Genomic DNA, 13,367 nt, shown 5'->3' with positions numbered 1-13,367 from the left:
CAGTCGGGACCCTGGGAGGGACAGGCGTGGGCTGCAGGCCCCGAAATCAGACGGTGCGCCCCTGCTCACGGTCTCGGGCACCGTCCAGAGTCGGGATAGGCGTCTGGAAAAGAACGTCTAATATTTGGCGACCAGCTGTCATATTCTGGCTGTGTTCACGTGATGTGTCTCAAACCTCCTCATCTAGGATATTCCTGAGGGAGCTGGAGAACTACACAGACTGCCCGGAGCTGGTCGGCAGGTGCTTTCTGGAGCGGGTATGTGCTTCTCAAATGCGTCCTTCTGCGGGCCTGACGCCTTGAAGTTTCTCCTTAAAGCCACAGTGGCTTTACGTTCTGTCACAGTCCCCATCTGGCCAACAGAGATTACAAGGACGGATGTATCCAGTTTAGCTGAGACGCCATGATGCTTTTTGTTAGGGCTGGAAGAGCACGGTTTCCCTAAAACCCAGTAGCTAGCTCAAAAAAGAAAGAAACCTGGGACCTCAGCTTTGAGAGCCGCCAGAATCAGAGGGCATCTGAGTTCTGATCGCGAGTGTGGCGTGCTGACTGTCCTTGCTGGCGTCAATTCCCTGCTGGTCCCTCGCGCACCAGCTGACCCTGGGCAGTCACACTTGCTCTGAGGCATCAGTCACAGACGCGGGACCACCAGTGGGCTGGGGGCCGTGGACAGGCTCTGGGAGCAGCAGGATGGGGTGTAGGACCCTGACCCAGCAACATGCAAACAGCAGGCAGAGGCCGACGCCCTGGCAGGAGATGGCGCCGGGGGCAGAGGAGGCAGAAGGAGCCCTGTTTGTGCTGCACGCAGTCTGGCATGCCTCCCGGTGCTGTCTGAGATCTGGGGTGGGGGGTGTTGCCAGCATCCACCCCTCCTGGGGACCCAGGGGCAGGGCCGGTGCTCAGGCCACGCCCCCGACCTGTGGAATGCGGGCCGGTCGTCCCGACCCCCGCGCATGTGCAGCTGAGTCCTTCACAAAGTCTGTGCCAGTCCTGTGTCTATTTATCTGTTCCCTGAGGCCAAAGCCAGCCACACGGACCCAATGTTTCTAAGAGAGGTGCCAGGACTAGGGCAGCCCTGAGATGGAGCTTCTGCGCGGCTGTTCCCTGGCTGCCCGGCCACAGCCATGGCGTCTGAGATGGAGGGGGTGCCCAGACTCGGGGAGACATCAGGCGGGGCCCAGGGAGCCGGGCGTCCCCGCCCAGAGGGCTGTGACTCGGCTGTGGGTTCTGAGACCCCTGTGATGCAGCCCCGTTCCCCGGCAGATGGAGGAGTTCCAGATCTACGAGAAGTACTGTCAGAACAAGCCGCGCTCTGAGAGCCTGTGGAGACAGTGCTCCGACTGCCCCTTCTTCCAGGTGTGTCCCGGGCCTGCGTGGGCGGTCCTCCATGGGCAGAGGCTCGGTGGGGGGCGACAGCTGTCTAAGGGGGTTGTGGTGGGGACTGTCCTTCACTCACTGACTCTCGGAAGGAGGGTGACAGCCGTCTAAGGGGGTTGTGGTGGGGACAGTCCTCCACAGGCTGACTCTCCGGGGAGGGCAACAGCTGTCTAAGGGGGTTGTGGTGGGGACTGTCCTCCACTCACTGACTCTCGGGGTTGTGGTGGGGAAGACTCTCGGAGGGGGTGACAGCCATCTAAGGGGGTTGTGGTGGGGACAGTCCTCCACAGGCTGACTCTCCGGGGAGGGCAACAGCTGTCTAAGGGGGTTGTGGTGGGGACAGTCCTCCACAGGCTGACTCTCCGGGGAGGGCAACAGCTGTCTAAGGGGGTTGTGGTGGGGACTGTCCTCCACTCACTGACTCTCGGAAGGAGGGTGACAGCCATCTAAGGGGCTTGTGGTGGGGACGGTCCTCCACAGGCTGACTCTTGGAAGGAGGGTGACGGCCGTCTAAGGGTTGTGGTGGGGACATTCCTCCACTGGCTGACTCTCGGAGGGAGGGTGACGGCTGTCTAAGGGGGTGTGGTGGGTGCAGGAGTGCCAGAAGAAGCTGGACCACAAGCTGAGCCTGGACTCCTACCTGCTGAAGCCAGTCCAGAGGATCACCAAGTACCAGCTGCTGCTCAAGGTGAGAGGCCAGGCATCCCCGGGACCCCCCTGCCTGGCCCAATGCCCCCTCCCTGGAGCCTGCCTCTGGCCTGGACGCCCTCCCAGCTGCACACCGCACAGTGGCAGTCGCCCTACCCCATCCCTGAGCTCCACGGTCTCTGGACACCTCCCGCCCATGTCTGTGGGGCCCTGGCTCCCCACAGGGCCGCCCGTGTGCTGCCCGTCGTCAGGGGCCGGGGGCGGGGACACAGGCAGGCAGACCCTGCCTCCAGAGCACACGCGAGGCCGCCTGTGTCCTGCTGACCGTGGCGTCCTGCGGAGCAGATCCCCAAGGTCTGAGAGCGGGCGTGAAGAGCTGTGACAGGTGCTCGTTCGTTCGGGGGTCAGACCTGGAAGGAGGGGCTGTCGGAGATGTGAGCTGTGGAGGGTGCAGCTGGGCGCAGGATGGGGTGCTGGGCCATGGGGATGGCAGGCTGACCATCCCCCCCACCCTGCACCTAGGCAGGGGGTGAGTGCCCCAGGGCACATGCGGTCTTGCCCCACCAGTGACGACTGCACGGGAGCCACACCCGTGTCCCAGGGCATCCCAGCCACTCTCCTGGGAGGGGCGGGGCTCAGTGTCCAGACAGCAGTGACCCTCCCCGCGCCCCCCCCCCCCAGGAGATGCTGAAATACAGCAAGAGCTGTGAGGGAGCCGAGGACTTGCAGGAGGCCCTGAGCTCCATCCTGGGCATCCTCAAGGCTGTGAATGACTCCATGCACCTGATCGCCATCACTGGCTACGAGGTGAGGCCCCACCCATCCTGCCAGCCTGGGGCGGGGCCTGAGGGGGCCCATCACGGGCGGGGGGTGGGGGTTGCCTTACACGCACATCACCCGGAATCCCATCAAAACCCGGTTCTGCTTGGCCGCCCTGCGGCTCATCAGCAGGTAGAAGCCCCGGACGTTTCCACCCCAGGGTGCGTCTCAGCGCTGACAGGGCTCAGGGACCACCCCCTCCTGGTCCTCCCCTTCACAGACAGGGCTTGGGAACCACCCCCTCCTGGTCCTCCCCTTCTCGCTGAGGCAGCGCCTGACAGCGAGATGCTGCCCCTCCGTCCCTGGGTGCTCAGGCCGCTCCCTGGCTCCTCTCCTCTTTGTAAATCCCTTCAGCACTCGTCGTCTCTTTGCTTTTCCCTTTAGTAGACTTTCTTTTTGGAGCAGTTCTGGGTTCACAGAGAAATGGAAGGGAGCATACAGGCCTTCCCACGCCCCCGCCCCACGGGTGCACGTCGGCCCCCGCAGCCCCGCCTCCCATTGGAGTCGGGTGCCCATCACAGCCAATGGGCCTCCGCTGACCCTTCACCCAGAGTCCACAGCGTACATGGGGGTCATGCAGTGGGTTTGGACAAGTTGGTGACCAGTGTCCACCGTGATAGAGTCCCACAGAGCAGTTCCCTGCCCCAAACATCCCCTTTTCATCCCCGCAGATGCCCTGCGACCCCTGACCGTCCCACTACCCTTGACTCTCCCGAGTGTCGGCGGCTGGGCCCCACGGGCCACAGCCCGGCCCCCAGACAGGCTTCTGCTTGGCCGCGTGTCCAAGGCCCCAGGCCCGCGCTGGGCGTTAACCATGCCTCCTTCCGCCCCGCCCCAGGGGAACCTGAGCGACCTGGGGAGGCTGCTCATGCAGGGCTCCTTCAGCGTGTGGACTGACCACAAGCGGGGCCACGCCAAGGTGAAGGACCTGGCCCGCTTCAAGCCCATGCAGCGCCACCTGTTCCTGCACGAGAAGGCCGTGCTGTTCTGCAAGCGGCGGGAGGAGAATGGTGAGGGCTACGAGAAGGCGCCCTCCTACAGCTACAAGCAGTCCCTGAACGTGAGTGCCCCGGGCCGTGCACCCGCCTTCCCGGGTGGGGGGGTGCCCCGCCGGAGGCCCACCCGCCCGCTCTGCCCTCACAGATGACGGCCGTCGGCATCACGGAGAACGTGAAGGGTGATGCGAAGAAGTTCGAGATCTGGTACAACGCCAGGGAGGAGGTGTACATCATCCAGGTGGGCCCCGGGGTCTGCCCGGCCCGTGCGGGTGCCGGTGAGTGGCTTCGGCCGAGGGCCGCCGTCTAGGACCCTCTGAGGCTTTATCTCCCGGAGGCCAGCGCCCCCCGCCCCGTTCATGTGGGGCTGACCTGGGCTGTCAGCAACAGAGCAGAGCCCTGATGCGGAGCAGGGACCCTGCAGGGCAGAGGGGCTCTGGAGGCAGGGTAGCAGGCTCACAGTCCTGGGCCCAGCTCCTGCATGCCTGGACGGCGGGGCGGTGTGGGCTGCCCATGTCACACATGCACGCTGTCACGCATGCACGCGGGTCCACGCACCTGGCTCGTGCAGGAAGTGTGTCCTCACCTCTCTGTGGGCGCGGGAGGTGGTGGAGCTGTCAGGGTGTCCACGCATCTGGCAGAGACCTCGAGAGAGCAGCCCAGCCTGGGAGGCGCCTTGCCGCATTGCCCGCCACAATTCTGACGCCCTTGGTGGTCTGGGCCCCTGCAGCCCTGGGGGATGTGGCCACAGGGCAGCGAGGAGGCCCTGGCGACCTGGTCACAGCTCACAGCCCACCAGCCGGGTCAGCCAGCCCAGGGCCCGCAGAGCTGCGGCAGGAGCGGCCTCAGCCAGCGCCCGGCTCTGCTTGAGCCTGGGATCCTCAGAGCCCAGCACCCACCCACATGGCCCTCAGGCCCCAACAGTCAGCGCGCCCTCACCCGAGGCGGGGTCCTTCCTGCACCCCCAGGGCAGCACTGTCACCCCCATTCCCACGTGTCCTGAGCCCCTGCAGAGGGATACACTGGTGCGCGTCACGGTGGGCACTCATTCACCCCTGGTCTGCTCTGGGGCGCAGGCACCCACTCCTGAAATCAAGGCGGCCTGGGTGAGTGAGATCCGGAAGGTGCTGACCAGCCAGCTGCAGGCGTGCAGAGGTGAGAGCCCATCCCCCGGGCTGCCCCCTGGGGCGCGTTTGGTCCCTCGGAGCAGCCCCGACCCTTGGCCCTCCAGGCTCCTGGAGGGGAGGGCGCACGGCCGCGGGTCCTGACCGTGCTGGGCCCCTGTCCCTGCAGAGGCCAGCCAGCACCGCGCCCTCGAGCAGTCCCAGAGCCTGCCTCTGCCCGCGCCGGCCAGCACCAGGTGAGGCCAACCCGCACCGCCGTGTCTCCCGGTCCCCACGCCCCCTGCCTAGGGCCCGTGAGGTCAGCGTCAAGGCCTGTGTCTCTGGCCCCAGCCTCAGGCAGAGCCCAGTCCCTGTGTCCCTGTTTTCTCCTGGGGAGGGGGCGGAAATCCCGTCACGGTCAGCGAGGGGTGGGCGGCCGTCCCGAGAGCAGCCCCGCACCCGCGTGTCAGAGGTGGCAGCGCCCTGGGTGGTCGGGCACTGGGAGCACGCTGGCTCAGAGCTGTGGGGCCCGCGGCTCGCGGGGACGCAGCAGCGCAGGGGCGCGTTTCACACTGGCCTCGTTACACCTTTTCTGCCCTCGTTTTTCCTCCGTTACTTTATCCATTTACTTTTTTTTCACTGTTTTTTATGTAAGCCACGTCTAATTGTCTATGGAATAGGATATAGTCTAAATGAATAAACCACAGAACTATAGCTTTAAAGGAGAAAGGACACCCTGTGGGGGAAGAAAACAACAAAACCGCCTCTGTAGCTGTGGAGGTGGGTGTCCCCCCTGGCTGCAGCTGGAGCCTGGAGGCGCGTGGCCACGGCCCGCAGCGCCAGACACATGGCCCGAGAGCTGGGGAGGCGCTCAGAGTCGTCCCCTCCCCACCCTCAGGGCTTGTGAACGCTAACGGCAATGTTCTCTTCCTTTTTCCACACATTGGACGTCATTAGTCCCTCAAAAGGGAGCACAAGAAACATCAAAAAGTTAGAAGAAAGAAAAATGGACCCGCTGAGCCTGGAGGGATACGGGGGGTCGATGCCACTGCCGAGGGCCCCCGAGAAGGGCAAAGGTGGGTGCTGGGCCGAGCCTGGAGTGCCGGGCCCCCCAAGAAGGGCAAAGATGGGTGCTGGGGCTAGCCTGGAGCACTGGGCTCCCGGAGAAGGGCAAAGATGGGTGCTGGGCTGAACCCAGAGTGCCAGGCCCCCTGAGAAGGGTAAAGGTGGGTGCTGGAGTGAGCCCGGAGCGCCGGACCCCCCGAGAAGGGCGAAGGTGGGTGCTGGGCCGAGCCTGCAGCACCAGGCCCCCCGAGAAGGGCGAAGGTGGGTGCTGGGGCGAACCCGGAGTGCCGGGCCCCCTGAGAAGGGCAAAGGTGGGTGCTGGGCCGAGCCTGGAGCGCCAGGCCCCCCGAGAAGGGTGAAGGTGGGTGCTGGGCCGAGCCTGGAGCACCAGGCCCCCCGAGAAGGGCGAAGGTGGGTGCTGGGGTGAGTCCGGAGTGCCGGGCCCCCCAAGAAGGGCGAAAGTGGGTGCTGGGGTGAGCCCAGAGTGCCGGGCCCCCTGAGAAGGGCAAAGGTGGGTGCTGGGCCAAGCCCGGAGCGCCAGGCCCCCTGAGAAGGGCAAAGGTGGGTGCTGGGCCGAGCCCAGAGTGCCAGGCCCCCTGAGAAGGGCAAAGATGGGTGCTGGGGTGAGCCCGGAGCGCCGGGAGCGGTGTGGGTGCCCGCAGCAGGCATGTCATATGCAACCTCTGTGGCCCCGGGCAGGTCCGTGGCAAGCGTGGGGCCTGGGGGGGACCCAGGTGTGACTGCCCAGCGCCCCCCGCACCGCCCTCTCTCCCCGCAGATGACGTGGTCACTAGCTCTACCTCAGAAAGCTCTGCCCTTTCCAAAAAGCGCTTCACCCTGCAGAGCTTTGCTGCCCTCAAAGCCCAGAAAGGTAAAGGCGCTCGCCAGCCCACGGCTTCCTGGCAGCTCATGCCCTGGTTGTCTGTCATCACCTGCGGTGCCATGTTCATCCGTGTGGACCATCTCGGGAGGGCGTCTGCCTCCGTCATCACAGGGGAGCATCTTCCACTCTGTCGCTCTCTGTCCCCGACGCTGGTGTGTCTGTCATCCGTGTGGCCAGAGCTCTTTTCGGGGCCTTTCCTTCGGGAAGGAGGAGGCGAGCGCTTCTGATGGAGGCCCGTCTTGGGGGCCCAAGTGTCCTTTGCCTGGTGGCCCAGCTCTTCCTGTGAGCCCGCCCTCTCCCGCGGTTCCTGTCAGGCCCCCGGAAGCATCGCTCCGCCTGCCAGACCGCCAGGCTTTCTCTTCTCTCTGGGCGGTTCGAATGCTCAGGCAGGCTCAGACACTTCCCGAGGGAGGTCTCACAGCCTGCCGGGGCGCCTGGGCAGCAGATACACGGGAGAAACACGCCCAGAAGCTGCAGGCGGGTCGTTAGAGGGTTCCCCACCAGACACCAAAAGACTAGAGATGTTTACACGGGCCCAGAAAATTGCAGCTTCTTTTTTGTTTTTCCAATTTACAAAATCATTTTAAATTGGCCTCAAACAAATGAAAAGATGGACACATCCTGGTCCTCACGTTCGCCAGGTTTGCAGAGCACGTGCACGGCGCGTGCTGCTTGCGGGGTCCAGGACACCGGCTGCTTCCTAAAACCACGCTGCCGATGCCACGTCATCTGCAGCCCTTCCTGCTCTCCCTCGGGGCCCCCCCCTGCACCCCTGCGAGCTCGGCTCGGAGTCCCCGGAAGGTGAACCCCTGGGTCCGTCCGCCTGCGAGCTCGGCTCGGGGTCCCCGGAAGGTGAACCCCGGGGTCCGTCCGCCTGCGAGCTCGGCTCGGGGTCCCCGGAAGGCAGCTCTGGCCGCACGTCTCATTGCCGCCTGCGCTCCATGTTCGCCCCGCGCGCTCAGCCGCGGCGCCTCACGCTCTCCTGTTCTGTCTCTGCCTCTCGCCCCTCTGCAGCGTCTCCCACCAGTCCCGACAAAAAAGCTAAGCGACACCAAGTAAAGAGCGACCCCACGCCTTTTGGGTTACGAGGTAGAGTGGCTCACCTTCTGGACGAGGCCTGACGCCCACCTCCCCGTCCGATTAGGGACCCTGTCTCACCCTCACCCGTCATCTGAGCTGCCCGCCCAAGTAGGTCCCTCCCAGCCAGGGGCAGAGTCAGTGTTCCGTTCAAAACCTGACTGACAGCCCAGCGACAGCGGCCCCGGTGCCGACTCGCTTCTGGGTCCAGGGCCCCAGGCTGGCTGCGCCCAGAGCAGCAGAGCTGCCCACAGAACGCCAGGCAGCAGCTGGGGACCCTGGCTGGCGCCTGGGACGGGCAGGGCTGTCTCCACTGCAGCTGCGGGGCTCCGCGCCCCAGGCCCGTCCTGCCTCGCCCTTTGTCCCTACACTTCCCGGGACAGCAGCTGGCAGAGCCCTCCCACCACGAGTCTCCTGGGGGCTCCCGCTGTGAGGACACAGGGTCAGCTCCGCACTGAAGCTCAGGCCTTGGCCTCTCTAGCCCCTGCACCCCAGGAGACCCCAAGGCCCCCGGCCCAGGTTGAGAGACTGAGGTTCCCAGAGAGGATTCCACTGTATGATTTGTCCTGCATTTCCCAGACAGCGTGATGGTCTCTCAGGGGTGCGACTGCACCAGACCCCCTGCTCAGACCACTCAGGGCCGCCAGGCCCTCCCCAGCTTCAAAGGACGGTCTGTGCCCCAGGGACCCAGGCTGCGCCCTCCCACAACCCAGGCAGGAGCCCTGCAGAGCCCAGACTGGGGAGAGGAGTCACCTCCCGCGCAGCTCCTGGGAGAGGCTGCTGAGGCTGTTTGGGTTCCTGCTTAAGACCAGGGGTGTCCGAGGCGCCTACCCGCTCTGCCTCCTGGTCCGGGGCCCTGCCGGCTCATGCAACTCAGATGCAATGCATGGCCTCTGAGCCCAGCGGTGTCGACTCTGAGCTCCCCTGCTTACCTGTGAGACAGTGAGGTGACCTCGAGTCCACAGAGGCGTGTTAGAGCCTGGAGCAAGCCCAGCACTACCAGCCCCCCCCCCCCCCCCCCCCCCCCCCTCTCCCTTCTCCCCTCCCTCTCCTTTCCCCTCCCCTTCTCTCCTTCCCCTCGGCTTCCTCCCTGGCTCCTCCCTTTCACCCCTCCTCCCCTCCCCCCTCCCCCTCCTCCTCCCCCCTTCCCCTCCTCCCCTCCCCTCCCTCCCCTCCCCTCCCCCCCCTCTCCTTCCCGTCCTCCCCCCTTGGCCCCTCTCCTCCCTCTCCTTCCCCTCCCCCTCCTCCCTCCTCCTCCCTTTCCCCCCTGCTCCCCCTCCTCCCCTGTGGTGAGTCACCTCAGTCCACATCAGGGCACAGTGAGGTTTTCTTGGCTTCCACTCTTGCCAATGCCAAGTGTCTGCTTCCTGGAGCTTCATCAGCCCCCTCTTTCTCCAGTATCAATGGCAGTGGCTGTTTTACAGGGACAACAGGTGACCAGACTCACAGTCACCTTGGCCTGATGTCCTCCTGCAAGCCCCCAGCCCCTGCACGGCTGTGGGCTCAGCATTTCCCCCTTACTCCTGCCAGTGTGGACAGGGACCACCTCGCCTGGCACAGAGGGTCCCTCGGAGGCCTCGGGTAGTCGGGCGTGATCAAAGGGCAGTGCCCGTCCCCGTGGCCCCAGCCGGGTTTGCATGTGCCCGCGTCCCGGTGCCATCCCTCTGCGCAGGCGCAGCGTCGTCTCCGCCCGCACTGTCCCCCGTCAGACTCGCTGTGGGTGCTGGGCGGGGAATGCAGACGTCTGCAGCCAGCTGCCCGGCGCCGGGGCCCCTGGTGACCCAGCCCAGCGTCCCCCTGCGCTTCCTGCGCTGGGCGGCTGCGGGCATGCCCAGGCGGCGGGGAGGGGGCTGTGGCTGTAAACTCGCAGTTCCTGTGGCCCCCAGCCGCCAGGGCCGTGGGTCGTGCTCGCGGTGGCTGCCCTCGGGGACACAGGGCAGTGGAAACAGTCACCAAGGAGTGTTCGCGTGGTTTATAAAGCCCCAAAGAAGCGTCTTCCAGTGGCCTCCGGCCACTCCCCTTGCCCTCCCCAGCCCCGGGGAGGAACCCTCCTCCCAGCTGGCTGCCCGCCATGGGGTGAGGGGTGCTGCGCTTGCCTGTGGTCACGGAAATGGCCTTCCCTTGGCGGCAGGCCTTGAGGGGGTCCTCACCGGAGCCTGTCCCCCTCTAGGCTGGAGCAAGACGTCCCACCCGTCAGAGACGCCCGAGGACAACGACGGCTGGTCAAGCACCGAGGAACCAGTCAACTCCTCAGATGCAGAGGAGGAGGGCAGAGTGGGCCCCGGGAAGCTGGTAACCTGGGCTCCCAGCTGGCCGGCCACTCCCCGCTGCACCCTCGGGGGCCGGGGCCCCAGAGGGTCGTCCCAGTGCCTGCCCTCTGTTAGTTCACATGAGCCCGCTCTGCCCTGCGGGGGAGCTTTGCTAACACTGCGCGTGCATCTCCACCGCAGCATTTAAGAGAATCGCACCGTCCGAGGTGCGAACTTGCCTGCGAATAAAGTCCTGCTCTAGCGTGAGGTGCAGGGAGGCTGTCAGGCCGTCACAGTCGGCCGCGCAGCAGTTATTTCCTGGCGCTCAGCGCTGCCCTGTCACGCCGGCTGTTTGCAGCACGCAGAGCCCCCCAGAGAAGGAGGGGGCAGATGGACGTGGGTGCAGGGAAGCAGGGGGTGTCTCAGGTGGCCGGGCAGCCCTTCCCGAGGAGGCCTGAGGGTGAGCGGAGCCAGCCAGGACCCCGGGGTTCAGTGGGGGAGCCTCAGCAGGCAGGCAGGCCTGGGGGGTGCCTGCTGCTCTCAGGGTGGCTGGAGGGCGGGAGGGGCTGCCCCGGGCCAGGGCGGGCCTGGGCAGGGTGCCCAGGGAGGGCGGGCGGTGTTGGCCCCCTGTGAGGACGAGGGGCCCTGGCCCGGCTCTGCCCACCCCCACGCCGGGCGGCGCAGCCCCCGCACAGCTCAGTCACATGAGGCTGGAGCCCCCGCGCTCCCGCAGGACGGCCTCCCCGTCTCGAGTCCACGCTGCTTGGCAGCTCCATCCACAGAGGTGCTAGGCGCCTGCGTGTGAGGCGCTGGCCGCCGGGCAGTGAATGCAGACGGGGGACAGGAGCCCCCTCTTGTGGGTGAAAGACGAGCCCCAAGCCGAGCTTGTTCCGTGCCCGCAGGTGTGACCCAGGAAGGGGGCAGCGGGGGCCCCGGTCACCAGGAGCTGGGTGGCGGGCACGCGGGCCTAGAGGGGCAGGGCGGGCTCTCAGGGGTCCAGTGAGGCCCAGGGTCCTCCTGGCCCAGGAGGCCCCCCCAAGTTGAGGGCCGTGGTGCATGGGGTGCCCTGCCGTGCCTCCCCAGGTCCCCGGGAGGTACACCGTCGCCAGGCTGGACGAGAAAGGCGTCCCCGACGCGCTGGCCCTGAGAAGCGGGGATGAGGTGGAGCTGGTGCAGGAGGGAGATGAGGGCCTCTGGTAAGACCCCCGCCCCACATGCCCCTCGCCCTCGCCCGCGCCCGGCCGCGCCCTCACCCGGCCCCTTGCAGGTGCGTGCGGAACCTGAGCTCCGGCACCGAGGGCTGGGTGCCCGCCCACAACCTGTCCGCGCTCCTCTGCCAGGGCGGCCCCACGGGGTGTCTGAGCAGCCCAGGTGAGCCCCGCGTCTGAGCACCCCCCGTGGGCACCCCAGTCGTGTGAGTGCCCCCCACCCCCGTGAGTGCCCCCATCCCCATGGGCACCTCCCCACCCCCGTGAGCACCCAGCCCTTCGAGCGCCCGGCGAGGCCTGCGATGCCGGCGGGGCAGCTCGCGCGGCCGGCGGGGTCCGAGCCCGTCCAGCACGCACCGCAGCCCTCCCCTGCTTGTCTGCAGAGTCCAGCGCGGGGTCCGCGGTGCTGAGCCCCTCCTCCAGCTGCAGTGAGAGCTGCACGGCCGCCGTCGCCGACCTGCGTGGGTAGCGCCACGGCCACCCTGCCCGCCGCGCGGGAGCTGGCCTCTGCTGGGGCCGCCTGCCCACGGAGCCGCGCCCGGAACCCAGCGCCGCCGCGGCCCCCGAGGGCAGGGCGCCTTCCTGGGCGCGGGGCGGAGCGCGGCGCCCGATCCCCTGGGAAGGGGCGGACCGGCCGAGCTGACGGACAGACCTCCAGGGAAGGACCCCGCCGCCCCTCGGCCTCTACCGCAGCCGCTGCCTCGGGTTTCCGGCGCCTCTGGTGCGGCGCTGACGGCAGGAGCACGCATCCCGCGACGCTGCGTCCAGGAGAAGCGGCCGACGGCTGGGGATGAGCGTGGGGATAGTTTGTCTTATACACATTTTTTTTTAAGCAGGGATTAATCCTACGGCCCTTTTTTTGTGGTACTTTGGCCTCTGATCTTTACCAGGAATCACTGTGTTTACATGAAATGGCAATTTGATACTGTATTTGATATAAAACTATTTTTTGTTACCGGGGTTTACATGGCACTGGGTGACGGGGGGCATGCTCTCGGGGAACTTGGCAGCACTCTCTGAGGCCACCTGGTCCCAGGTGCAGGGGAGGGGGTCCCCCGGGAGGATCAGGCAGAGTTTCTACAGACCTGCGGTGAGAAACCAAGGAAATCCCTTCATCTGTATAGGTTAATTTCCAAAAGAACATGTAAACTATAATTTAAGAGGTTAACCTTTTCTACAGAAAAATGAGGGGACTCCTGATTTTTTAACACTCTTCACTGGTTTAGGGTATTTTTATTGTTTTTACATGTAAAGATGCAGTCTCGCAGGTGTCACCTGAGCCGACACCAGCCCGGGTGCCCGGGGAAGCCCTGAGTGGGACCGCCCCCGCCCCGTGGCCCGTGTGCAAGCGCGTGAGCGCGGGAGCTGAGTGTATGTTATTCTACTCAAGGCAGAACTGGAAGGAAAACTCTTCCGTCTCACTGTTTCTCTGTGTTTCAGAAACAAATCCTGTTGTCTGAAGTGCTTCTCTGTGTCTGGTTGGGGCAGATATTTCTGTGTGTGTGTCGACGTGTGGGTGCGTATGCGCCCGGCGCGGGCGGTGTATCTGTAGCCTCCAAGCTGCTGGCAATGTGTCAGGTCGCAGCCCCCGAGCCCCAGGCCGCTGCAGTCCCGCCGCGGCCCCCCATTGGCGGGCGGGTCAGGCCTCTCTGAACCGTGTAGTAGACGGAGGGCAAGCTCCGCAGCTCTTCTCCAGAAGTGTGTAAGTTATTTGGAAAACGATGAGTCACATAATTTACTTAATATATTGACTGTTCAGACATCGTTCCTGCTGTCTCAGCCTGGGATTGGCCCCGTTTCTGTCACCTCTTCCTCATAAAGGCACTTTAAAACCTCATGTTTCAGTCACATTTGTTTTTTTAACCTTCTGATGTAAATGAAATTTAAAAGTCAGAATTCTTTATTGTACGGATGGAGTTTGAATAAATATTGGCAACTCTTGCA

The 13,367-nt window shown here is 65.1% G+C and overlaps 1 protein-coding gene across 17 annotated transcripts in view; it reads left to right on the top strand.

The window, feature by feature from the left end:
* The window catches only part of MCF2L (MCF.2 cell line derived transforming sequence like), an 89,868-nt gene extending 76,501 nt beyond the window's left edge, over positions 1 to 13,367 (top strand). For 11 of the 17 annotated variants that reach the window (XM_043477880.1, XM_043477879.1, XM_043477883.1 and 8 more), the window contains 15 exons: positions 188 to 257; positions 1,263 to 1,355; positions 1,972 to 2,064; positions 2,706 to 2,831; positions 3,682 to 3,903; positions 3,987 to 4,079; positions 4,915 to 4,993; positions 5,132 to 5,198; positions 5,899 to 6,017; positions 6,785 to 6,877; positions 7,904 to 7,978; positions 10,137 to 10,258; positions 11,299 to 11,411; positions 11,483 to 11,586; positions 11,807 to 13,367. In XM_043477880.1, the coding sequence (XP_043333815.1) occupies positions 188 to 257; positions 1,263 to 1,355; positions 1,972 to 2,064; positions 2,706 to 2,831; positions 3,682 to 3,903; positions 3,987 to 4,079; positions 4,915 to 4,993; positions 5,132 to 5,198; positions 5,899 to 6,017; positions 6,785 to 6,877; positions 7,904 to 7,978; positions 10,137 to 10,258; positions 11,299 to 11,411; positions 11,483 to 11,586; positions 11,807 to 11,892 (1,555 nt within the window). In that variant the 3' untranslated portion in view covers positions 11,893 to 13,367. The remainder of the gene's footprint in view (positions 1 to 187; positions 258 to 1,262; positions 1,356 to 1,971; positions 2,065 to 2,705; positions 2,832 to 3,681; positions 3,904 to 3,986; positions 4,080 to 4,914; positions 4,994 to 5,131; positions 5,199 to 5,898; positions 6,018 to 6,784; positions 6,878 to 7,903; positions 7,979 to 10,136; positions 10,259 to 11,298; positions 11,412 to 11,482; positions 11,587 to 11,806) is intronic. The other 6 variants (XM_043477888.1, XM_043477881.1, XM_043477890.1 and 3 more) reach the window with 3 other exon arrangements.

The sequence above is a fragment of the Cervus canadensis genome, chromosome 9, assembly GCF_019320065.1.
Source record: "Cervus canadensis isolate Bull #8, Minnesota chromosome 9, ASM1932006v1, whole genome shotgun sequence".
Classification (NCBI taxonomy): Eukaryota; Metazoa; Chordata; class Mammalia; order Artiodactyla; family Cervidae; genus Cervus; species Cervus canadensis.
Note: the sequence above shows the minus strand (reverse complement) of the source record. Positions and strands in the feature narration are given on the sequence as shown.